At 40.1% G+C, this 25684-nt stretch overlaps 2 protein-coding genes across 6 annotated transcripts in view; one reads left to right on the forward strand and one right to left on the reverse strand.

Annotated features, from left to right (window-relative positions):
- Window positions 1-555: 555 nt before the first annotated feature.
- On the forward strand, window positions 556-14892 carry LOC133096272 (protein lifeguard 2-like). Its single transcript, XM_061197811.1, has 9 exons — window positions 556-826; window positions 3230-3308; window positions 4026-4079; window positions 5094-5184; window positions 7718-7755; window positions 7860-7947; window positions 9276-9365; window positions 10844-10891; window positions 14740-14892. The coding sequence occupies exons 1-9, from the start codon at window positions 556-558 to the stop codon at window positions 14890-14892; spliced, it is 912 nt and encodes a 303-aa protein (XP_061053794.1).
- Window positions 14893-23148: 8256 nt separating this feature from the next.
- ANKIB1 (ankyrin repeat and IBR domain containing 1) overlaps window positions 23149-25684 on the reverse strand; it is a 135957-nt gene continuing 133421 nt past the window's right edge. For 3 of the 5 annotated variants that reach the window (XM_061198570.1, XM_061198568.1, XM_061198566.1), the window contains 2 exons: window positions 25135-25268; window positions 23697-24777 (listed from right to left, as the gene is read on the reverse strand). In XM_061198570.1, coding sequence (XP_061054553.1) covers window positions 24037-24777; window positions 25135-25268 — 875 coding nt within the window. In that variant the 3' untranslated portion in view covers window positions 23697-24036. Of the gene's footprint in view, window positions 23432-23696; window positions 24778-25134; window positions 25269-25684 lie in introns of those variants that run through there. The other 2 variants (XM_061198567.1, XM_061198569.1) reach the window with 2 other exon arrangements.

Genomic DNA, 25684 nt, shown 5'->3' on the forward strand with positions numbered 1-25684 from the left:
CTCCAGTCCTGGTCCAGGCTGATTCCTCTGCCTGAGAAAACCTTTCCCTACCTCTTCACCTGACTAACTCCTCCTCATCTTCCAGCCTTGGCTTAAACCTCACTTTCTCTGGAAGGTTTGGACAACCTCTTCTACTCCCTGAATCTTCTTCCAGACTTTGTTGCTCTCATAACATCCTCCATTGTTTCTGGCCCTGCTTATATTGCCTTTTATATTATTGCTTATTTGATTATCTTCTCTCCCAAAATGTAAGCTCTTTGAGGGCAAAGGTGACAAGGGCAGCTCCACACAAGAGGGAGTTTATTAACTCCTTGCAGAATGAATTCATAAACATATTAATTTCATAATAGGATGCAAGTTATTTTACTCTGTAGGCCTCATATTAAAAGTATTTGTTCATCATTCATTCAACAAATATGTGTTGAGCACTGACTTGGGAAGTACTGAACCAAGGAGTTGAAATTAAGAAAAAAAATCATCTAATGTTATGAAGATGCTAAGGTTGTAGTGGTATGATCATAAGGACCTGAATAACAATTTTCCCTTTCTAGGAAAATGGACTTGGAGGTCAGTGAACCAATAGACTTTAGTTCTGGAGATCATCAACATCTGGTTCAGAAAGCAGCAGATGATAATATCCAGAGCAAGTCTGTTCGGTCCTACGGAACTTCATCTTCAACTCATGGGCCACAACAAACTCATGGGAATCCACACTCCAAAGCTGGTGAGCGAGGGGATACCTATGTGGTAGAAATTTCAGCAGAGACCACCACAGAGGACAGCAATCCTTTATCTGGCCCATTCTCAGAAGCAGCTATCCGCAGAGGTGAGAATATAGAAATGACCTTTTCGGAAGAGAAAAGCAAATGTTCTCTTAAAATGTTTACACAGGGTGGATTGTAGGATTTAATTTTGCTTTTAGTTTTTTCCCAGTCATGCTTTACCATGAAACATGACACAGGGCTGCAATAACAGATGGTCCCCAAGTTTTCCAGGGCATTCATAAATTCATGATACACATATTATGGTGAATAACTTGTGGTTTTCTTAGGAAACGTGAATTAGTCATTGAACGTAGAATGTTCTTACCTACATACAAGGTGATACCATGATATTGGCTTAAGTTTTAAAGAATACTAATTCAGAGCCCTACATATTAATTCTGTATAGGAAATACATTCAGCTGTAACAGAAGTCCGAAAAACTGTGGCTTAAATAAATGAGAATTTTTTTTTCTTTCATGAAATATGAAGTTGGAAGGTAGGCAATTCAAGGCAAATGCTTAGGTCCCCGGTGAACACTCTGCCACCTTTACGTCTTCTTAGGACCTGGACGACTTGAAGATGGACTGTGAACTTTGAATCTCATTGCTGTCTCCCTGTGGCCCTCACCCTCTACCTTGTGGCTGGAAAGAGGCCTTCTGGAGCTCTTAGTTGGCAGCTGAGGCTGCAATGGCCATTATGACTCCCTGACATGGATGGCAGTTTGTGTTTGTTGTTGGCTCTCTTCTTGTGGCTTGAGCTTCTCATCACATGGAGCTGGGTCTCAAGAAGAGGTAGACCAGATGGCCAAGCCCCAGTGTGTAAGCATTTATCAAGCCTCTACTAATCAAGCCAGTGCTAATGTCTCACTGGCCAACACGTCATGTGGTCAAGCCCAGTGTCAATGTGGGAGGGCACTCCACAGGTTTTGCCCAATTTAAATTCTTATTTGTCTTCTTGTAATTGGATTGTAAGTGTTCTTTATGTATTAGATCCCTTTTCAGATACATGATATGCAAACATTTTCTCCCAGTTTGTGGGTTTTCTTTCACTTTCTTGATGGTGTCATTTGAAGCACAAAGCTTTTACTTTTGATGAAATCAATTTATTTGTTTTTTTTTTCTTGCTTGTGTTTTAGGTATCATATCTAAAAAAATCATTGCCTAATCCATGCTCACAAAGATTTACACCTATGTTTTCTTCCAAGAATTATATTTCTTATGTTTATGTCTATGATCCATGTTTAACTAATTAACTTTTGTGTATGTATGATATGAGAAAGGGGCCCAAATTCATCATTTTATATGTGTATGTCCAATTGTCCCAGCACCATTTGTTGAAAAGACTCATCTTTCTCCATTGAATTGTTCTAGTATGTTTGTTAGAAATCAATTGACCATATTTGTAGGATTGACCACAAATGTAAGGGACTATTTTAGGGCTCTCAATTCTACTTCATTGATCTATATGTCTAGTCTTATGTGGCTGGACCACATTTAATATCTATTCCCTCACAGTCCTTGATACATACTAGATGTGAATTTAATGTTAAGTAAGTGGATATTTTAATGTAGGCAGCACACATTTGGGTATATATGTTCTGGCATTTTCATTAAGATAGCTCAGTCCTATTTCTTTGTTGTCACACTTCAAATGCACAGAAACTGCCCAGCAGAAGGACACAGTTGACAATCCTATAAGTCAACTTTAAGCAGCATTCTTTCTTTTTTTTTCTTTTAAAACTGGGATAAGGCCACAAAAAAGTAAATGGTCATCACCGGTGTCATATTCCGAGGGCTCCAGGAAAACCTGTGTAGTCAGCTGGAAGTAAGCAAACAGAGATACCAACAAGCTCTGCACTCTGCTTCGGCACGCCATTGGCTTGGAACTCCTTGGTCATACTTAACAATTTGTCAGGTTATCAAGTTTCTGCACAAGCAGGAGGGAAGGGAGTTGCTAAAGGCAGGGAGGATAGAGAGAAAAGTGGTGGAGAAGCTCTGCAAACTCCCTGCAGCCCAAGTCCCTCTGCAGAGGGGTAAACGCCCTCTCCCCCAGTAGTCCCTAGGGCATCACTGGGCTCCATGTATGCAGGGGTGCAGCTGAATCCCTAATGATGGGTTTGCAACATTCTGAGACTTTCAGGTCACTTTTGGTCCTAAGGAGGATGGGGTGTCCATAATAAGGAATTAAATCCCTGAGTTTGGTCTTTAAAATTTGGGGGCTTTCATGGATAAACCCTCAGATCTTCAATAAAATGCCTCTAACAGTCTGGACTGAGTCTTTTCTGAGAGTTCTGCAGAGCTGTACTGTTGTCACTCTATTGGCCAACTCTAAACTAGCACTCCCTTTCCTATCCTCAAAAAAATCAGAGGAAAATTTTCTTTCATTAAGTGTCAGAAATAGGTAATTACATTTATATTTTTACTTTTGAATATTGTGTCATAAAAATAAGGTTTCTGTCTCCTCAGCTTTCATCGTAAAAGTGTTCTTCCTCCTGTCAGTTCAGCTGCTGATCACCGGGGCAATCATCAGCCTGTTTCTCTTCTGGTAAGTCTTTATTACTGATGTAAATTAAGTATTAAGCTGCCCATATTAATTCTCACTGAATAGCTCAATTTAATTTTGATCATTAAAAGATTATCTATTTTTCCTTAATCATTCATAGGATATAATATTTCTGTCGCTTTGTTTTTCTGAGGCAACTTCTAGACGAAGGTGTTGTTGGTAGATTTCTGGAGTTTAACTTCCTAAGCTAAGAATTTTCCCTTATTTTGGGCACTATTTTCTTTTTTATTTTCCCCAAGCTATTTCCACAGATAAAACTGGGTAAAGGAAGAAAGGTGAGACTATGGAGGCCTTGGAGGCTGGAGCTCTGTTAAATGCAGAAATTATTTCAGGGACTATGATCCATCACGGCTTAAACCCATCCTTTGAAAATCTGTGTTTACAAACAAACATATGAGAATTTTATTACTTTTGCTTTGGGTACATATCAATCTCAGTATTTTTTAAAATTAAAACTTCACTAGGACATTTGCATTTATCCAAATTTCACTTACAACTTATGACTGTACTTTTTTGTGAATCTATTTTAAGAAGCAATATACAGTTTTATGTTTTACTGTTTCCTTTCCCATCTGTCATTGTCAACCATTTAGGGTTTCCCCCCTTTCTTCTCATGAGATTGTTTAACTTCTACTTAAATATTACACTAGTTAGCAAAATAAGCTACTTATTGTGTAAAACTATTATTTTTTTAACCAGGAAGGCTTTAAGAGTTTGGGTGGTCCAGAATCCTTGGTTCACCTACGCACTCTTGTAAGTATTATTGGATTAAATTAAAAGTTTTTTCTACTAGCTATTGATTGATGTCCTTATTAAAAATTAGGTAAAGGTATAACATTCTTTTTTTTTTATTAATTAATTAATTAATTTTTGGCTGCGTTGGGTCTTTGTTGCTACGCGTGGGCTTTCTGTAGTTGCAGTGAGTTGGGGCTACTCATCATTGTGGTGCGTGGGCTTCTCATTGCGGTGGCTTCTCTTGTTGCAGAGCACGGGCTCTAGGCGCGCAGGTTTCAGTAGTTGTGGCACGCAGGCTCAGTAGTTGTGGCTCGCAGGCTGTAGAGCACAGGCTCAGTAGTTGTGGCGCACGGGCTTAGTTGCTCCTCGGCATGTGAGATCTTCCTGGACCAGGGCTTGAACCCGTGTCCCCTGCATTGGCAGGTGGATTCTTAACCACTGCGCCACCAGGGAAGTCCCAAGGTATAACATTCTTGAAGTGACAAAATTATAAAGATGGAAAATAAGCAAATTAGTGGTTGTGGGAGTTAGGGTTTTGTGTGTGTGTGTGTGACCATAATGGGATGGTAGGATATCTTAATGATGAGATAGTTCCACATCTTGATTGTGGTGCTGGTTACATGGATCTGCACATAGATTTGCATCATAGGTCTATGACATAGTATTACGTACATACATGCTGTACCAATGTTACATTACTGGTTTGGGTATTCTACTTTAAATATGTAAAACGGGGGGAAACTGAGTAAAGGGTACACAGGACCTCTGTTCCTTTGCAGTTTCCTGTGAATCTACAAGTATTTCAAAATAAAAAATTTAAAAAAAGAACCCACAAGCTATGTGTGGATGGCAATGAGAAAAGTTAATTTTAAAAGCAAAAAAAAAAAAAAAAGAGGTGAAGGTAATAATCTACATTTTTGTTTACTTTATAATACTTATTATCAGATAATACATCTCTATATCTATCTACCTATATCATATGACATATCATATGATATAAGCAAATAACACACGGTTTTAAATTATCCCCAGGCCAGCATTTTTTGTTGTATTTATTATACTTGCTTGCTGTGGGAAGCTCCGCCGCCAGGTGCCTGCGAATTACATTCTCCTGGGATTATTTGTAAGTAAACCTCATTAGCATCCGTTGTCGTTCATCTCTGAAATATATTTTCATCACATTATTAAATTCATTCCATTTATTGTGGAAAATCTTTCTGTGGAATAATACAGATAGAAATTATTTGTGAGACATTCTCTTGGATGAATTTTGAAGTCATAAACTTACTTATGACCTGGAATCCACACCCTTTTAACAAACTAGAGAATTTGGGGACCCTGGGCTACTCCTCTGTGCCAGCAAACTTGCTTCTGAGAGGCCCACTCCGGAGTCTGGGCTACATTTCAGGAACAGTTAACCTGACTGTCCTCTGTCAGAGACAAAAAACACATTTTGTTGTGGAGAGTGAGTTCACAAATTGTGTGCAAGAAATGTAATTTTCCTTATTTTTGTAAAATTTATTTTATTTCTCTTTCAATGTGTCCTGACTCTATTGTAATTGAGGTTTCTGTTTATTAATGTTTACACCAGTCAGGCCAAACCTCTTGCCTCCTGGAAGCAGTGGACTCTCTGAAACTCACTGACAATAGTGTTCGCTCCTCTTAGGAAAATCCAGAACAGAATCTCAGTATGATTTAGTGTGTTGGAAAGAAAGTCAGATTCTTTGTGATTGCTCCCATGAACTGCTGACCACCCTTCCCTGTGAAGATTTACTTACCAATTCACTTGTTCCTCACCTGGTTCCATATCAGAGTTGAGGTAGCTTATAAAATATGCACAATATAAGAAGATAAGATAAATTGGTGGGGAAATCTGATGGAAGGAAAAATAAGGAAAAGAAAATAAAGCCAGAGGTGAGATTCGTGCACAAAATGCATAGTTCCATGCATTTGAGTGTGATGGGCCTAGATTTGGATCTGCGCCTCCTGGTGGTCAACGTGAGCAAGGACACATGGTCATGACGCTGGAGAAGACTGTGTCTTTGATACCCACATCTGGGCATTTCTTCAGCTGACGGAGCGTTGAGGGGCCTTTCTTAGCTGGTGTGGATACACTGCTCATTGTCCAGGTGAGCAAGTAGAGTCTCCCAGTTCCTGCACTTAACAGCACAGACCACACTCTGAAGGGGTGGGAGTTAAAAGCCAGACATAGAAAGATACTGGGAATCCTGGGGAAGAGACGATGGGACAGGGAGAGGTATTTTTCCAGAAATTTTTGGATGTTTTCTTTTAACTTTTTCAATAGTTCTAACGTTTATTTCAAGAAGAGATCAAAGTTATTGATCTCAAAGGAAGCTCTCATCTCCAAGGTTTTGCTGTTTATTTCTAAGCTGGTAACAGCCTAAGAGAAGAAATATTATAAAAGGGAAGGTTGAAAACAAGCACATTGTTAAAATATCATGTGTACGTGGAATAGATGCACTTAAAAAAAAAAACCTATAAGGTCAATAAAGACAGCTTACTTTGGTCCGTTGAACAAAGTAGAGAATCAGGCTTACCCACTGGGTTTGGGAGATCCAGAGAGGCAATCCGGGACTCCCGGGGCTCCAGTTCTTTTCCAGTCTCCAATCCCAGATGTCATTAGCCAGCTGGAGAAGTTCAAAGTCCCTCAGGCAGTCCTAGCACTGCGGATAGGATGTGTCCTCACATTTACTCCCGGAGACTAGAAGGTTCTTTCCTGGCTCTTGCCATGGACCAGCTAGTCTCTGGATTTGTCTCTGACGGAGCATCCTACCAGCTGGGGAATGTCCTCAGGCCCTGCAACCGCTGCTGACTGTAGTTCTCACTGGTCTGCCGGCTGTCCTGGAGCCTGACTGTGGGCCTGGGCACATCCTCATAGCCTTTTTGGTCTCATCTTCATAGCCTTTTTGGTCTCATCCTCCAGCTTGACTGCCTTCTGGCTCTCAACCCCTCCCTCTCTCCCTCACTGCCCCATCCCTGGCTCCATTTGGACCATGGGAACCCTCCAGCCCCCATATAGCCCGCATACAGCCCCAATGCAGCCCCGGTGCAGCCCTCTTCAGAGCCCTGGATTGGCACCTACCAGTGCAGCTCCATGCTTTGTAGGTGTGTCCTCCAGCTCATCCCCTGGTACTGAGGTCTCAATCCTCATTCCACGTCTGAGGTTTGAAGTATTTTATTCTCATCCAAGCACTATGGGAAAGGTCAGTACGGAAACCTTTGGTGGAGCATTAGTAGAAATAGCATATCCTGCTCTGATAAAATGTTAAGATTCTGTGTGGATGACCCTATTTGATTAATGACAATATGGTCTACAGATAAAGCTTTTACCTTGGTTTTCACATTCCTAATTAATACATATTTAACTCACTGAATATGTTGAAAGTTGCTATTGTGTTCTAAGAAATATTTACTCATGAAATAGTTTTTTCTGTCAGTCTTGGGGAGAACGATAAAGAAATGTTTGTTTCCATTATTTATTTCCCATATTCATAGCCTGTAGCTTTGTGCGCTGGGATCATACATATTCCCACTAGCTCACTAGACCCTGCCAGAATGCACAAACCTCAAACCATCTCTTCTGGATTTTGGCCTTGGGGTTCAGGCTTCTGATTTATTGTGATTTTTGTTCCTAGACAATTCTTCAAGGTCTGCTGCTAGGAACCGTGTCAGTGTAAGTCTTTGATACACATTTGTGTGTGTGTGTGTGTGTGTGTGTCTGTGTGTGTGCTTTTCTTTGAATGCTATGTGAACAATAATCACAGTCTCTGGTTTTAGTTTCTATAATGCCGAGGAAGTGTTGTGGGCAACGGCAGCAACCGCTCTAGTGACGATATCACTCACTTTATTTGCTCTTCAAACAAAAGTACGTATTATGGAAGCAGATTTCTGTCATAAGGTAGTGTGTGAATATGTTTCTTTGCCCCTCCTCCCTCGGGCTCTCGGCTTTCTGTGGGCCTCACCTCCATGGAGTCCTTGCCTTCAGGCTTCTGGCTTTCCTAGTAACCATGTTAAAAAAGTAAAAGGAAACAGGTAAAATTAGTTTTAATAATATATTTCATTTAACCCAGTATATGTGAAGTGTTATCATTTCGACATGTAATCAGTATAACAAAAATATTGAGATACCTTACATTCTTTATTTCAAAATTCAAATCCCGTGTATATTTCATACTTGCAGCAATCTCAGTTTGAACTAACTGCATTTCCAGTGCTCAGTAGCCAAGTGTATTGAAAGCACAGCTCTAGACAAACTTTCTTAGCAGGCATCAGAGTCACCTGGAGAGCGTGTGAAACACAGAATTCACTCCTCCTGGAGTTGCTGCTTCACAAGGTCTGGGATGGGGGCCAATAATGTACATTTCCCAGGCGCTGCTGATGCTTCCGGCCTGAGAACCAGACTCGGTGACCTGGTAGATTATTCTCTTGGTGTGGTAAGGGTAGGGAGTGAAATAGGAAAAATAGAGGAATTAGGAAAACACTCTTGCAAGAAAATACCTTGGATTCTTTTGCTTCCTAATCCATTTTTTTTTTCAGGCCAGAAGATGAATATTCCTCTTTCTTTAAAAAAAATTCTAATCTTCCCTAGGCTGACTTAGTTACTGATTTATAGAAGCAAAACCAAAAAGCATATTAATAAATTTTAAGATTACAAAAGAATAATTAACAGTAATTTTTGAAAGCTTAGTATATGTATTTTTATTGAAATATATACATACAAATGTGAAAAAGGTACCCAGTTAACATCTTTGTCTATTTAATTCCATTAATGTAGTCTATGCACATGCTTTTAAAAATATGAATGATTATGATCATACTATACTTACAAATTTACATCCTGCTTACTCAGTGTACATTTTTTATTAGGGAAAATTTTATATAGATACAAAGATAGAATAGTTTAATGAACTCTCATGTGCCCATTACCTAGTTTCAAAAATTATCAATTTGTGGCTCCTGTTATTTCATCCATATCCTACCCTTTTCTCCCTCCTGAAGAAATACAACACTTTTTATGTAGCATTTTTCAGTGCTTAGGGGCTAATGGATTTCCATGGTTCTGGGATTAGCCAGGGGAAATTATTAGCAAATGGGCCAGTTTCTGTCTAGTGGGTACACAATGCATCTCCAAACACCTTGAAATTGCTTATGAATGATAATTTAATTGGTTTTGTGTTGTTTATGTTTCCTCAGTGCGATTTCACCTTGCTAAATGGAATGCTGTTTGCTTTACTCTTCGTACTTATTATCTATGGAATTCTCTTAATCTTCATACGATCATATGTAAGTGGGATCTCCTTTGTAAACCTCAGAGAATTGTTAGAATATAGGGTGAAGTGCTGGTTGTGTTGTTGGTCTGGATCCTCTGAGAAGCAGACACCAGATGGGTGAAACTTGCAAGGACTTTGATAGGAGAAATGTCTGTGGGAGAAAAGTGTGGCGGCAACGAAGGCTGGAAGAGCTGTCAGACCACGACAGCATATGTGACCCCAGGTTCAGGAGAGGGAAGGAAGGTGGGAGCACTCTGGATGTGGTGCCATCAGGGGCTCCTGGAGCTAATGTGGACCATTACAGCAGTCCGGGGTCTCCCAGGAAGGTCCTGCTGCCCCCACCAATGACTGAGATGGCGAAGCGTGACCCAGGAGCAAACTACAGTGGGTTGCACCACACAGCCACCGGGCCCTGGTCAGTTACATGCCCCTCCCCGTAGCTGGAGGTCTGTGAGGCCACCTGCTGCACCAGTTGTGGTAGGGGACCACTGACAGGAGGTCTGGGCATGAAGATTGAGCTCCGACCCTAGGCGACAGCTGTCCTCCCCTGAGAGGATCTCGGGGTGAACCAATGACAGACCCTTGTTCTAAGTATGTCCAACCTTGCTGGACTCTGGCAATTTTGAATCCTTCAGACTCCAGTTGTCAGCTGTTTCCTTACACCTAGCTCAGTCTGGAAACACTGTGTCTCCCACTCTGTGTCACTGACTCCTGATTTCTCTCTTTCCCCAAGAACCTTCCCTGGTTAGCAGAGTGCTCCCATCCCTCTAGGACTAGCTTTCTCCTCCTAAAGAGTGAACGCCATTATGCTTCTCAGATGTTATACACCACTTCCTTTTGCTCTTCTACAGCCAAACCCTTTGGCATTTAGGCCAATTTGTCACATATTCTGATCAGGGCTGTTCTGGTTGCAAGGAACACATACCGCACAGACTAGGTCAAGGCAAAGACCCAGAGACTCTCATGGAGTTCCTAGGTGGGAAGAAGAGCCAGAATTCACGGAAATGGAAACCCCACCTCCCTTTCTTGAACTGAGGTGATTGGCCATCTCTGCTTGTGAAGTAATAGCTCCAACACTAGCTAATGATAGAACTGCTGCCTGGATTCCTCTATCCTGAGAATTGATTTCTAACTGGCCTAGAGCATCTGTTTGATCCTGGTCACAGGTAAGAGGCTCTTGGTCGGTCAAGAGATTCACTGCTGTTGGAGTGTTATCTTCCACCTCTTGTCAATCAGCTCTAGCAAGGCTGTGTGAGGGTCACTATGTTCCCTGAGCTGAGGGGAGGGCACATTCTCTTGAAGAACTATGTGGATGGGGCTTGCTGAATGGAATTGAGTGGATGCTGTTGACCGACTATGTTCAAGAAAAGATTAATTCTCTCCACAGCTTTGACTTTCTTAATATCTTATCTAACAGCAGTGACCTAAGTGATCCCCTGAGTTGTTCCAAGTCTTACTCTTAATATACAGTGGTTTCCTTTCTTTTTGCAGTGGTTGCATCTATTGTATGCTGGACTTGGAACTGTGATCTTCTCACTCGTGAGTCCATTTCTCCCTTTCTTTGACAAAGAGTATGGTATGTGCATTGATGGGGCCCTAAGCCCTCTGCTAGGCCTGGAGTCAAGTGGAGTCAGTAATTCACTGGAAAGCTCTCCAGGTCACTTGCTCCTTCCTCTGTCTTCTCGTCCTCCTCCTCCTCCTTTTTATTTTTTATAAAGACAATTCTTTTTAGAGCAGTTTTAGGTTCTTAGTAAAACCGAAAGAAGGGTACAGAGATTTCCCATATACTCCAGCCTCCATACACGCATGGCCTTCCCCATTATCAATATCCCTCACCAAAGTGGTACATTTATTACAATTGATGAACCTACATTGACACATCGTAATCACCCAAAGTCCGTAGTCTACATTAAGGTTCACTCTTGGTGTTGTACATTCTATGGATTTGGACAAATGTATAATGATATGTGTCCATCATTGTAATATCATACAGAATATTTTCACTGCTCTAAAAATCCTCTTTGTTTTACCAGTTGATCCCTCCCCATCCCCAACCCCTGGCAACCACTAATCTTCTCACCGTTTCCAAGTTTTGCCTTTTCCAGAATGTCATAGAGTAGGAATCATACAATATGAAGCCTTTTCAGATTGGCTTCTTTTACTTAGTATTTGCACTTTAGATTCCTCCATGTCTTTTCATGTCTTGGTAGCTCATTTCTTTTTAGTGTTGAATAATATTCCATCATCTTGATGTACCACAGTTAATTTATTCATTCACCTACTGAGGGACATCTTGTTTGCTCTCAAGTTTTGGCAATTATGAATAAATCTGCTATAAACATCCATGTGCAGGTTTTTGTATGGACAGATGATTTCAACTCCTTTGGGTAGATACCAAGGAGCATGTTCACTGGATCATACAGTAAGAGTATGTTTAGTTTTGTAAGACAGTATTCCAAAGTGGTTGTAATATTTTGTATTCTCACTAGCAGTGTATGAGAGTTCCTGTTGCTCCATGTCCTCACCAGCATTTGGTGTTGTCAGTGTTCCAGAATTTGGCCATTCTAATAGGTGTGTAGTCGTATCTTATTGTAATTTTAATTTGCATTATCCTGATGACATATGATGTAGAGCATCTTTTCATATGCTTATTTGCCATTTGTATATCTTCTTTGGTGAAGTGTCTGTTAAGTTCTTGGGCCCATTTTGTAATCAAGTTGTTTGTTTTCTTATTATTGAGTTTTAAGAGTTCTTTGTATATTTAGGATAACATACATATCCTTTATCAGATATTTCTTTTGTAAATATTTTCTCCCAGTCTGTGGCTTGTATTATCATTATCTTCACATTGTCTTTCACAGAGCAGACATTTTTAATTTTAATGAAGTCTAGTTTATCCACTATTTCTTTCATGGATCATACTTTTGGTGTCCTATCTAAAAAAATCATCGCCATACCCAAGGTCATCTAGGTTTTCTCCTGTGTTATCTTCTAGGAGTTTTATGTTTTACAATTAAGTCTATGATTCATTATGAGTTATTTTGTGACAGGTGTAAGATCCGTGTCTAGATTCATTTTTTTGGCATGTGGATGTCCAGTTGTTTCAGCACCATTTGTTGAAGAGACTATGTTTGCTCTGTTGTATTGCCTTTGCTCTTTATTCTGTCCTGTTGATCTATTTGTTTAGTCTTTTCACCAATACCACACTATCTTGATTACTGTAGCTTTATAGTAAATCTTGTTGTCTGGTAGCATCAGTCCTCCAACTTTGTTCTTTTCCTTCAATATTGTATTGGCTATTCTGGGTCTTTTGTCTCTCCATATAAACTTTTGTCTCTCCATATGGTTTGTCAATATCCACAAAATAACTTGCTGGGATTTTGATTGGGATTGTGTTGAATCTATAGATCAAGTTGGGAAGAACTGATATTTTGGAAATATTGAGTCTTCCTATCCATGAACATGGAATGTCTCTCCATTTATTTAGTTCTTCCTTGATCTCATTCATCAGAGATTTATAGTTTTCCTCATATAGTTCTTTTATATATTTTGTTAGATTTATACCTAAGTATTTAAGTTTTTTGGATGCTAATGTAAATGGTATTGTGTTTTTAATTTCCAATTTCACTTATACATTGCTGCATATAGGAAAGTAATTGACTGTTGTATAGTAACTTTGCATCCTACAACCTTGTGATAATTGCTTATTGAACCCTCAGATGCTCCTGGGGCTTCTAATCCTGACCAGGGCTTCCCTGTGGGCTGGCTGTCTCTTGCATGGTGTCCTGAGCCCTCTTCCCCTGGGGTTGGGGGGCAGACAGCTGGATCCCAGCTCACCTTACTCTCGCACTTTCCTGTCTGCCTTCAAACACATAACCTCACCTGAGAGGTGCACTCCTAACCGCCAATACATGAAATGATTAGGAGTCATTATCTCTCTTGTAAGAAGAAATAAGATAAAGTCAGGGGTTCTTGGAGGGGAGGAAGAAAGAAAAGCACTTTTCCACAGAAGGACTCCAGGGTGACAGATGGAGGCTAAGAGCAAGGCTGGAAGCTCAGCTGCTAGAGGCCTTTTTTAAAGGATGACCAACTGTCCTCGTTTCCCTGGGACTGAGGGGTTTCTGAAGACACACAAAAGTCCTGGGCAAACTGGAATGGTTGGTCATTCTAGCTTTTTCTGCCACAGAGTTACTGGAATCAGACATAGGGAGAGGGAGGATAAGTGGGAAGGGACTTAGTGGTTCAGGTGAAGCAGCCGCTTTGGCAACCCCCAGACTTGGGTTTGACTCCCTTCTCTGCCACCTGCTACAGTGTGCTCTTCCCTTCTTGGAGGCTCTGTTAACCTCACCTGCCTCAACTGGGTCATTCCCATATTACATGAGATGGCATCTATCATGAACTGATATGAGGCTACCCAGAAGGTGCCCCATTCTTTTCCTCCTGTTTCTTTCCTCCCCTCCTCCTCATTCTTAGAAGCCTGAGTGGGAACCAGGATGCAGGGAGAGCTGATACCTGAATTACTTGGGACAGGTTTCCCTGTAGTGGATGTTGTTCTAAAATGGATTATTTTAAAGAGTCTTTAAAACCCCAAGAATTCTTTGTAATGCCAGGGTTGACCTGTCTGATGCGGCTCTGCCTCATGGCACTAGACTCTTGTCTACAGTCTGGATATAAAGACCTGAGGAGCCGCTTGTTTTCTTTTCCTCCTTCTAATGCACTTGTGCTGCCCACATCTGCTCACTTTGCAACAAACACAAGGGTGAGAGGGCTCTCTGACTTTTTTTCTTGCTGCTTTAGAAGCTCATAATTTTACCTACCGCAGCTGAGCTAAAACATTTAATTGGGGGTTATTTAACCATATATGAGTCTTCTCATTCTATTTTGGAAATACTGACATCGTCACAAAGCCATCTCCAATGTCAAGTTTTGAAAAATGCTATCACCCAAAGGAAAGTTCAGAATTATTGCTGTGGGTGAATCTAAATGTTGGGGAACCATCTTTATTTTCATTCTTTTTTTCAGTGAGAACGTGTGGGAAAATCACAAACACAGGGCATTTTGTAGTTTCTCTCTGTGTCCAATCTGCCCACCTGGTCTACATCACTGGCTAAAGGCACAGAGCTTTCTGGACTTGGAAGGAAAGGAAAGTAAGGCTCACAGATTTGGTCCCACTGGCTTCAGGAGAATGAAGCACTTGCTTTAATAGATAAAGCACAAACTTGGGGACATCATGAATGATTGAGGCTGTAAGAATAATATCTATAGCCACAAATTTACTCTCTGTGATATATTTACTGATGGTAAATAATTTTTCCAGATAATTTTAGGATACTTACTTGATAGAAATGTACAATTTAAGTAGCTAATTCTTCTTTCTTTTCTTTAAGTACTTGGTGATGGATGTACAGCTGATGGTGGGAGGGCGCCATCATCATTCTGACCTGCACCCTGAAGAGTATGTTTTTGCTGCCCTGAACATCTACATGGACATAATCAACCTTTTCCTTTTTATTTTGCAACTGATTGGACTGGGACGGTAGTCATATGGCCAAGGCTGGCTCGTGCTGAAAAGAGGGAAGGAGCGACGCCTGTGAAGACATGCAGAGGTTACCACTCCATAAGCCCTTCTATTTTAAAATACTTAATTTTTTTGTCAAATGAAAGTGAGCATTCAGGAAATGTTAGCTGTAGCTGTTATATATTTTTAGTTCCACTGTCACATTGCAAAACTTTCTGGCGGACATTTCTGATTTTTATAAACTCAAAAGGTGAGCTACATAACTACATACTTACAAACATTTGTAAGATGCTCATTACTTTGTGGAAGTTTTCCAGGCACTATTTAAAGCTGTAAGCAACATCCCTCTACATGAATAAAATTGATTACAGAAACCCATATTTACTCCATTCTCTTCTCTTGATTTGGACATTTGGTGGGAATATTTTGGCATCTGACTTTTTTTAAGAGTAAGAGAAACTATAAAGAATTCTGCCTTTCTCTTGGATTCCACAGTCAGACTGGAGAAGTAAATTCTATCTTGAGAGATCTCTTTGTTTCTATCTCAAACTATCTGTGTGCTCCAAGGGGAGCCTTTTGGGTCTGAACCACTTCAGTGTCTGGCAGGAAGATAAGAAGGGGCCATTTCCAGCATGGATGAATTGTGCAGGGGGGAGGATGGGGAAATTAGATGAACTCTTCTGGTCTCTCTAGTATTTATCATAGAGCTTTATTTCAAAATTTAACTGAACATACAGATCTCAAGTAAGACATATGGACTTAAGTACAAGCAATATAGTCACATACCTCTACCTGACTTTTTGATTACATATTTCAGATTAGCCATATCGCCACTATTTTAGTAGAGTTTCTTTATTGTGTTTATGATCTCTTATTACTACCAGTAAAATCCTGAAGATGGGTGTAACCTCTGAAATGTGAGCAAGTAGAAGAGAAAGGGACTTTTCAGCTACCCAGCAAAAAATCTAGGAGGACCCTCTAAAGCTCCGGGGTCAGGATATCTTAAAAATCACCATCTGTACATACACCTGCCAAAGTCATGGTGAATTAATTACATACAAGAAAGCAAATTCAGCTGGGAAGCTTGAGATTTTGCATATTCTTTTGGCATCAAGACAACCTTCCTGCATATAATAGGGACACACTGGCCAATTTATTTCTCCATTGACGTTTCTGCCATCCCCACACCACATTAGGCATTTCTCTTGTCTCAGCAATGCTCCCAACCACACAAAGCCCACTGTGAGTCTATTGTATGTGCCATCATATAGCAGTGGTGACTTGATTAAAAGAAATTCTACTGCTTCTATGACAACCTTTTGATTTCTGCATTTAGTAAGGACTCTGAGCAAGACATACCTTTTACGGTCAGTCTATCAAATGAGTAGATTACTTTGTTCTCAATGACAGAAATTCACCTTTTGAGAAGAGCGTCCACGATTTGAAAATCTGTCAGGAGTGGTCCCAAATCCAGTGATGGGTAGCACATCTGTAAATCAACCCAAGATGTCCATAATGGGGCAATGGAAACTTAAAGAAAAAGAATCTATAGAAAAATTTAGGTTATACTTTCTATAATGCTGACAAATCCTGGGCTTATAATTTACTTTTAACTTTTCTTATCCCAAATGGGTATTCCCTCATCCAGCTTTAGGCATGGTTTGCTGAGCAAATCTGTCTATACACAAGAGGACCCTAGTGAAACTACTCATGTTAAAGGCTAGTAAGCAGTTAGCCATGGCCTTTTTAAAATTGGTATGCCACTTTGCACTCATAGGTTCAAAGAATATCAATGGCCAAAATGCTGTGGCATATATTTGACATTACTATCCAGACGAATGTTGGCAGTTTCAGTATCTTTTGCTTAATCAAATTCCTTGAAACAGATCAATCAACTGCTGAAGATGTCGTCAATGGTTTCCAAGTCGTAGCACTATTGATAGCTTGTAATTCACTAAGATAACATTTGATTTATCTGATTGTTGCTCTAAAGCAAGTGTCAGCAAACATACAACACACACCAAATTTAGCCTGCTATCATTTCATTTTTTTAAATTTTGTTTTGAAGTAATTATAGATTCACAGGACGTTGCAAAGATAATTCAGAGAGGCCATGTGTACTCTTTACCCAGTTCCCCCCAATGGTTATCTCTTACATAATGTACAATATCAAAACCAGGAAACTGACATTGGGTACAATATGTATGTATAGTTCTGTCATTTTAGCACATGTAAATTCATGTAACTCCCATTGTAACCAAGATACAGACTGTTGCATCACCACAAAAATGTCCCTTTTTCTACCCCTTTATAGCCACACACATACACCTCTCTTCCCCCCAACATCCCTAACTCCTGATAACCACTAATTTGTTTCCATCGCTATTATTGTCATTTTAAAAATGTTAAATGGATGAAATCATACAGTACGTGACATTTTGAGGTTGGATTTTTTTCACTCAGCATAATGCCCTTGAGATCCATCCAAGTCGTTGGAAGTTGTGTCACTAGTTCACTCCCTTTTATTGCTGAGTAGTATTCCATTGCATGGATATATCAGAGTTAATCATTCCCTTACTACAGGACATTTTGGTAGATTCCAGTTTTTGGCATAAAGCTGCTATGAACAATTGTGCGCAGGTTTTTGTGGACCTAAATTTTCACTTCTCTGTGATAAATGTCTAGGAGTGCAAATGCTCGGTCATATGGTTAGTGTATGCTTAGTTTTTAAAGAAACTTCTCAACTATCTTCCAGGGTGGCTGTATCACTTTACATTCCCACAGGCAGTGTATGAGTGACCCAGCTTCTCTGCAACCTTGGCAGCATTTGGTGTTGATGCTACTAATTATTTTAGCCATCCCGATAGGCGTGTAGTGTCTTGCTGTGATTTAAATTTGTATTTCCTAATGGATAGTGATGTTAAACAACTTTTCATGTGCTTATTTGTTTGCCATACATCCTCTTTGGTGAAATGTTTCTTCATGTCTTTTGTCCATTTTATATTGGATTGTCTGTCTTTTTATTGTTTAGTTTTGAGAGTTCTTTATATATTCTAGATATGTGGTTTGCAAACATTTCCTCCCGGTCTGTAGCTTGTCTTTTCACCTTCTTCATTAGGTCTTCTGCAGAACAAAGCTTTAGATTTTGATGATGTCCAATTTATCAATTTTTTCTTTTATGGATCATGCTTTTGGTATCAAGCGTACTTTTTCTTTTCCAAAATAGTTTTAGCTCCTTTGCCTTTCCATATTTTTAGAATATTTCCAAATTTTAGAATTATCTATAGCTATAAGAAAATGTTGCTGGGATTTGGTAAAGTTGCTGCCAAGCAATTGAACCAAACCCAGGCATTCTGTGAACTGAGACACCCCCCACCTCCTACTAAACCAGTGGCTTTACTTTAGGCAGTGAAGATATACACAAAATATCCCCCAAAGGTAGCTACTAATTTTTCATGTAGATTTAAGATACTTGCTGCTACAGTCAGGCTAGCTGTGATCTCTAATATACCATTTGTTTGACTTGCAAGGCCTGTTGGGCCCATGTTAATTCTCCAATGCCAGGTGACCCACCCCAAAGTGGAGATGTCACATCAGTGAGTCCCAAGGTCTCCATGGGTCAGGCAGTTTCAAGAAGAGCCTAGGAGCCAGTTAATAGCTGCCTTTCTCCAAAATGGTGTACTAGGTGGCTGCGTCAGGCAGGTGGCAATGTGCTGGGAAATGGCTTGAGTACTTGGGCTGCCACCAAGTCTTTAACACAAGGAATGATTTTACTTTCTCCTCTTGGAATTCTACATTGTTTCTGTTGGACCACCAGAGAGGGGACAAAGAGGCAGAATGGGGAATGATTTATGCTCCACTCTCACCTCTCTACATGTAGCAGTCCCTAAATGGGAGATGCCACACCGATACTTATGAGACAGTTAACTGTGGGCACATAATCGTCAATTCCATTAAACATTCAGATTTGGGAGCCGCATTATATTCAATCAGCCAAAGGGCCCCACCCACAAGGGAAGCCTCCCTTCCCCTCTATGGAGTGTGTCCAAATTCCTTTCTCCCGGCTGAATAGTCTAAAATGCTCGAGTCAGGAGCTACATACAGCAGGTGGCAAATGGATGCCAGATTACCTTGTCCCTCAGCCGAGAGGGTAAGGAGCCCAAGAGATGGGGGAGGCAGGTCTGTGGGGAGTACACTTAATTGTTGCCCTGTTCTCCTCCCTTAGCCCCTCGCTCCAGGGCCAGTGCCTGAACACTGGCACAAATACCTCTCCTACAACAGTGGTGACACATGTCAACATCCAGAGAGAACAGGGTCCACGGGCTTCTTTCTTCACCACATACACCTCCACAATTACCTGGAGTCCTTGGCACCTTCTGTCCCTCCTGCACCCGGCGCTTCATCCTCACATCCTCACTGCCGTCAGGGGTCAGGGGTCATGGGCCAGGGCCTAAGGGTAGCCTGATCTGCATTTCTGGGCAAGGCTTTGCAGTCACTTTTGCATTTGAACAGTGCTGGACTGCTTGTAGCCCAACCACATGAACTTCTCATGTTTTTGGTCCACTCAAAGCTCTCAATCAAAGAGCAAGGTTCTTATTGCTGATGACATTTAGTTCACATTTGGGGGCTCCCTGATTCAGCAGCCACAGCCATACTGCCTTTCAGGTAGGGCTGCAAGAATTGCTGTTTTGTCATGAAAACTTTCCTTCCTGTCTGCCTGCAGGAGTTAGCAACAATCAAGGCACCATTTGGACAGGGCAGCTTGTTTCAACCCTACTTCTTTTCGTTAAGCCTGTAAACATTAGCTCAACTCCTGTTCAGTAAAAGGTAGGACAGCGGGAACCCTTATCCTTCCCCCACCTCTTAGCTATCTCTTGAGTGAGAGCATTCACTACCAAACAGATTCCAGGGAGTCTTATATTCCCAAACCTGGCCCAACGGTTCCTCTTCTACGAAATCATGTCTCTTTCAGCATTCCATTCCTCGCTGCCAAAATCGTCAGGTCTGGGATTTGATTTTATCGAGTAAGTTAGCCTGTCAGAGTTTTGTGGATGCTGACAGAAGACACAAGACCCTGGGTCAGAGGCAAAGGCCTTTATCACTCAGGGCACAGCATGCAGAATGAATGTCAGCATACTTGTGCCAGTTCCTCAAGTCCCCAGTTCCACAGGGGCAACACAATGGGCCCAGATGAATGCCAAGTGTGCAGGGGGTTTGTGTCGCAGCTGCGGAACAGAGTGTGAGGAATCCAACGCTTTGACAGCAAGCCTGCTCCTTGTCCTCAAGCTTACTAGCTATATAGATCCTGAGAAGTGGTCCAGGCAGAACTCTTGCCAGGCCTTGCAGTCTTGGCACCCTGAGCAAGCACATAAGCAGCCCAGGAGAACTGTACTGTCTCATCTAATAACTACCCTTCTCTATATTGTATTTTCTTCACTCCTTCATGAATATCTCTCTCAGCCTGTCTGTAAACTGATGTCTTGTGCAGGCTAGGCCATTATGCAATGGCTGGCTAAGAGATGATATATAGCCTGATCAGGAATATTTTCAAATTACAGTTTTAAAGACAGAAGAAGAATAATTTCTTCAAAAGTTTGGCCATCACTCAGTTTGTCAGCCACCTGTCAGTCTTAAGTGCAACAGAGAGCTAAATTTAGGAAACTTTTCTGGTCCATCTTTCTTTAAGAAGTACGACTACTCCCAGTTCCTAAAATAATGACAGTCATGTAATAATCTAGAAAGAGCCACTTACATCTTTCTAGAAAGAAATCTATTCTAGAGAGAAGGGGATAATGATTGACAAGGCAGTAACATACTGTTGCTAAGGTGACTGTTGCTAAGGTGACCTAGGAACTATGCCCATAGTCCAGGGCTGAGATACTACTACTCAGCCCAAGAGCCAAGCACATGAACACTTTTCTCCTATGGAGTTTTTGTTTCAGCCTTAAAAAAAAGAAAAAAAAAACCCCCAAATTTGTATTATCATGTAATATTTAGATTCCAAGATTTTACTCTTTAGTGATTTACTAACTATAACTTTTAAAATTATGACCAAACTTCAATAAGTCTCAGATTTTAATTCATAATAGGTAAGCAACAATATTTGAGGACTAAAAAGGGAACAAAAATGAGATCAGTGGCTGCAATAAACATGCATATGGACATTGGAGCTAAGCCTGAGATCCACTCAATGAAACGCACAAATAAGACGACGACTCTTGGTGGTTATCACGGGCACATCCTGTGAAGCACCAGCCGGTGGCCTGGAACTTGTGCCTGTGCACTTTGAAGTACAGACGCCGAGGGGTGTTGTAATAACTCAGATGGGAAAGAATAATAAAATGATTGAGAAGCAGGCATTTCTATTCATATGGCATAAGAAATTTTCCTATCCTAAGCAATTTCACAAAATATCTTAAAATTCTATTTTACTGTATGTTTCTATTAGAGATTTCAAGGAAAAATCACAACTTTTCTTCTGAAATCTACAGTGATCAAAAATAATGACTGTTGAAGTCACAGTGTTTTAACGCATTGTCATGCAATGTTTTGGACTTATCTCTGGGGTATAAAATGCTCAGTAAGTGGGCTAGTGTAAAAAATATTAGGAATTAATCTATTACATGTAAGAACCAAATCAATCCCATCATACTGGAGGGAATTTAACTTGAAAAAGATCAGCTTCCTGACTTGGTTAAACAAAGTCTATAATGTAATGAGACAAAAGTGAAGTAGTTTAAGTAATAAATGTTTAATCAAAGAATTTTACATATTATTAACAGCATTCATTTGGCTAAACATCTACACGTTTGTAGACCCCTACTGCATATAAAGTGGGAATGTATCAAGTATAGACTATGAAAGTGCAAATAACAAGTCAAGGTTAGAGTAATTTTTTTTTTTTTTTACATTATAAAATTAACTTGTTTACAAAATAGGCTTTGCCAAACTTTATTTCTGAATTGTAAAGTCAATGACTATGTTTTTAAAATATGTACCAAGGAAATACAAATTGGATAATGATCGTTTTCATGCTCAGGAGAGAACACCACAGAAGCACAGGGTACTGCACAAGTGAGAGGAACCAGAACCCACGGCTATACTGTCGGCACACAGGGCACTCTTTCTCACCTTACTGCAGCTTTGCAAGGCGCCTCAATGTGATACAAAGACCCTTTCTATTGAAAAATTACAACTTGATCTAAAAACTGATTGGTGTTGATATCTTCAATCCAAAATAAATTTGTAAAAAAATCCTTTAATGGACTATTTCAGTTTAATATACAGTAATACACTGCAGATAAATGTAATATTTTCCCCAACTAATTTTAAAAGGGATTGATATCAATGTTTCTGATAATTGGGGATATAAAAACTAATGTGGACTTTTGATATCCATGGCATAGGAGCAATTCCCACACAGTTTATCCTAAGGGAACAGGTGAATATTAAATACTCTAATATAATGTCTGAGCCATACGGTTTAAAGTACAAGAAAATTTCAAAAGTGGGGTTTGGGAAAAAAAAGTAATCGAAAACCACAATTACAACTCATGTGGATATCAATACTAATATAACCTTTTACCCAGCCCAGGACTTGCCTGTACAAACTTAGTACTGAAATTTTGGTATCTGTAGATTTCTGATAAGAATCTGGCAAAACATTAAATGGAGTATTACGTATCTATTTTGCTTATGTTATGCTAGTTTTGATAATATGTAAGTAAAACAGCCATTCCAACAGTTTATTCTAGTTTTAATTACACACTGTACCATTGTATCTTAACTACAACTAGGACCAGTATTTTCTTCACAGTAAGACACTGATAACTAGGAAGTTGATTTTTTTCAACACTAAACAGTAATCACACAGCAAATGAGTATTGTGCAATACAACAAACACGTCAGCATTTGCGACTTAGGCAAACAAACCGATTGAACATTTAGTTGTTATATTTACTGTAAAGGCAAGGCCATGGGTGGTTTTATGGAGGTCTTTGCAATTCATACAGCATAGTTACTTCGGAAGAGACACTGAAATCTGAATTACTTACTTAACTGGCAACTATCCATTTAGGTTAGGCAAAGGCACGGTAACATGTTGCGCAGGATGTTTTATTGAGTTTTTTAATAATTGTGGGATTTACTATAACTCATGAAAACTCCACTTTTTTTCTATTTTATAAAACACTTACCATTAAAAGTAATTGCACCCATTAGTAATTAGAATGCACTGTAAAATTGTGAAAACAAAGAACTATGATTGCACTTCCAATAAAGTGTCTCTTAAAATACAGCACCGCTGTTGCTAATCAACTGTACTTTAATATTAAAATAAACTGTTTTTAACAGCAGCATTAGATTTAGTTAACTTAAGCTACAGGCTACATTTATTTAAATGCAGTCTCCATGGCAACAAAAGCCCATTAAATTCTGGAATATCATTGCTACCAAGTGGCACCTTTTACTTCCGAGAAGGCTGAGACTGCTCTGGAGCCCTCCAGGACACCGCACACCTGAACGCCTTGTTAGCGCACGAGTCAGAGTTTGGCACAAGTGGACTGTAAATAGACATGAAAAGAGATCTTTGATTCATGTGAAAATTAAAATGAATTACACTGTGGTAGATGCTGCACTAAAGGGAAGCCTTGGATACCTCAATTCACACTGCTCAGACAAAAAGGAAGAAAGAAAATTACGGAAGAGCACAACGAGATTGAGGAATGAAATGTTACTAGATCTGTCCAAAATAACTTCTAAAATGAAGAAAACTTTTACTTTTTTAAAAAGGAAAAACCACCCAAGGATTGGAGAGTAAGCCTTTAATTTAAATGTTCAATTTAAGTATTGCTGACCTTAGGCTAAACAGAGGACTGCATTTTCTTAAAATGTGGAATCTAACCTATTTATTTCATTTGTGTTTCTCTCTCCCACTCTTCTGTTCGTCAGCAAAAAGGAGAAAAGCTATCCAATTAAATACAAAAGAAATTCCCCGTAAGGTTAAAATCAGAAATGAAGCTACCATTCAAGGGAACTCCTTTGTATTTAATTCTGATGTCAGTGGTTTATAATTAGTTGGAATTAAGTGGATCAAATCTCTATAAAGCATATTCCACTAGCATACCATCTGTACCTGCAATTCATTTAGAGCCCCGAGGTGTGCAGCTCACACTAAATGTACTTGTTCAGGCCAGTCACTTGAGGTTTGAGGTGTTTGACTCAAAACATCAGAACCATCCCCCTTGTTGGCTGCCTCATTACCACTGTTGCCAGCTTGAGATGCTGTTTCCCCAGCCAGAATGTTTCCTTCCAAAGGATTTTCTTCTTCTATTTGGGTTCCTCTACCTTCACTGACCACAGCATCTTCAAACACTGAATCTTCTGGCGGCATCAGTTCCACATCCCTCACACCTTCTGACTCATCTTTGACACAGGGGAGCTGGGAATCTGCACTGATTTCTGTAGCTGCTGGAGGAATCAGGGCGATACTCTGAGGGTTCATGTCATGAAACCAAGCCATAATATTGCCAAGAAGATTGTCATTGATGTTGGCGTCCTGGCCAGCTGAGTCAGGGTCACTGGATGAGGGATAGAATTCACTTCTCACCTCACTGAGAGGGTGTGAACTCAGGGTGTCAGTTGAAAATGGGTCACTTTCTGCTCCTAGTCTCATGAGGCTGTTACCAAGTTCCAACAGCTCAGAACTGCTCAACGCAGCCCGAGGGCTATCTGTGTTTCTGGGGACGGAGTCCAGCCTGGAAGGTAAAGAGGTGCCTATCGCTCCTAACGATGCTTCATTACTGAGAAAGTCTCTATTTTCTTCATTGATGGCTAGCCCAGATTCTTGCAGAGATAACTGTATTGCAAGAAGTATATTGGGATCGTCTTCATCCAAGGAACTCAGAGCCTGAGGCAACAGAAAGTAAAATTACTTTAAAATTTGAAAGGAAAAATGATTGAACCCAGTGAGGTCTACCACTGTTCTTTTACCAAACAGATAATTAATAGTACCTCTATTTATACAAAAGAATTATCTGACCTACTCAAATCTTATTTTAATTTTCTCCTTGTGGATGCTAAAGGGAAAAAAAAAATTACTTAAGGTAAATCTGAAATAAAAGAATCTTTCCCTGTAGTACATCTCTGAAGCAAAGATTTTAGAATGGAAGGAAGAAAAAGGAAAGCAATAGAAGTAAAAATAGGAAGCCAGGCTAAACAGAGAAAGAGCAAAAGCAGGGGCAACGAGGCTGCCCAGAAAGGCTACCTGAAGAGAGTCCTGGTTCTCAGAGTGACTGGCGGGGGTGTAGTCGTGCAGGGAAGAGCTGTGCAGTGCGCTCATAGACGCAGAACTTACCACGGAGGTGCCAGGCCTGTGGCCACCGCCACCTTCCGGGATATCTGTTTCAAAGCAAGTGGTGCCAGAGATAATTTAGTCATACAAGATCTCATACATCTTTTTATTTAAATTGATGATTTCTCTTTGAGTGCTGGTGAAAACCTGTGTTCACAAGTTCACTTAATCTTTCAGAGATTTCTCATCCATATTTGTCTCATCATAAACAGCAATATATATCTAACACTATTACTTCAAATCCATGATCATTCTTCATATTTTTGCTTGCATTATAAATGGTTCTATTCACAAATACAAGTGCTACCAAGTGCTCTTTTTTTTCCCCTTAAGCAATAAGAAAGATGTTTTAGTTTTCAGAGTTCTTAAAACTACAGAAGGACTTCCCTGGTGGCGCAGTGGTTATCCGCCTGCCAATGCAGAGGACACGGGTTCGATCCCTGGTCTGGGAAAATCCTACATG

Source organism: Eubalaena glacialis, chromosome 8 (assembly GCF_028564815.1).
Source record: "Eubalaena glacialis isolate mEubGla1 chromosome 8, mEubGla1.1.hap2.+ XY, whole genome shotgun sequence".
NCBI classification, from domain to species: Eukaryota; Metazoa; Chordata; class Mammalia; order Artiodactyla; family Balaenidae; genus Eubalaena; species Eubalaena glacialis.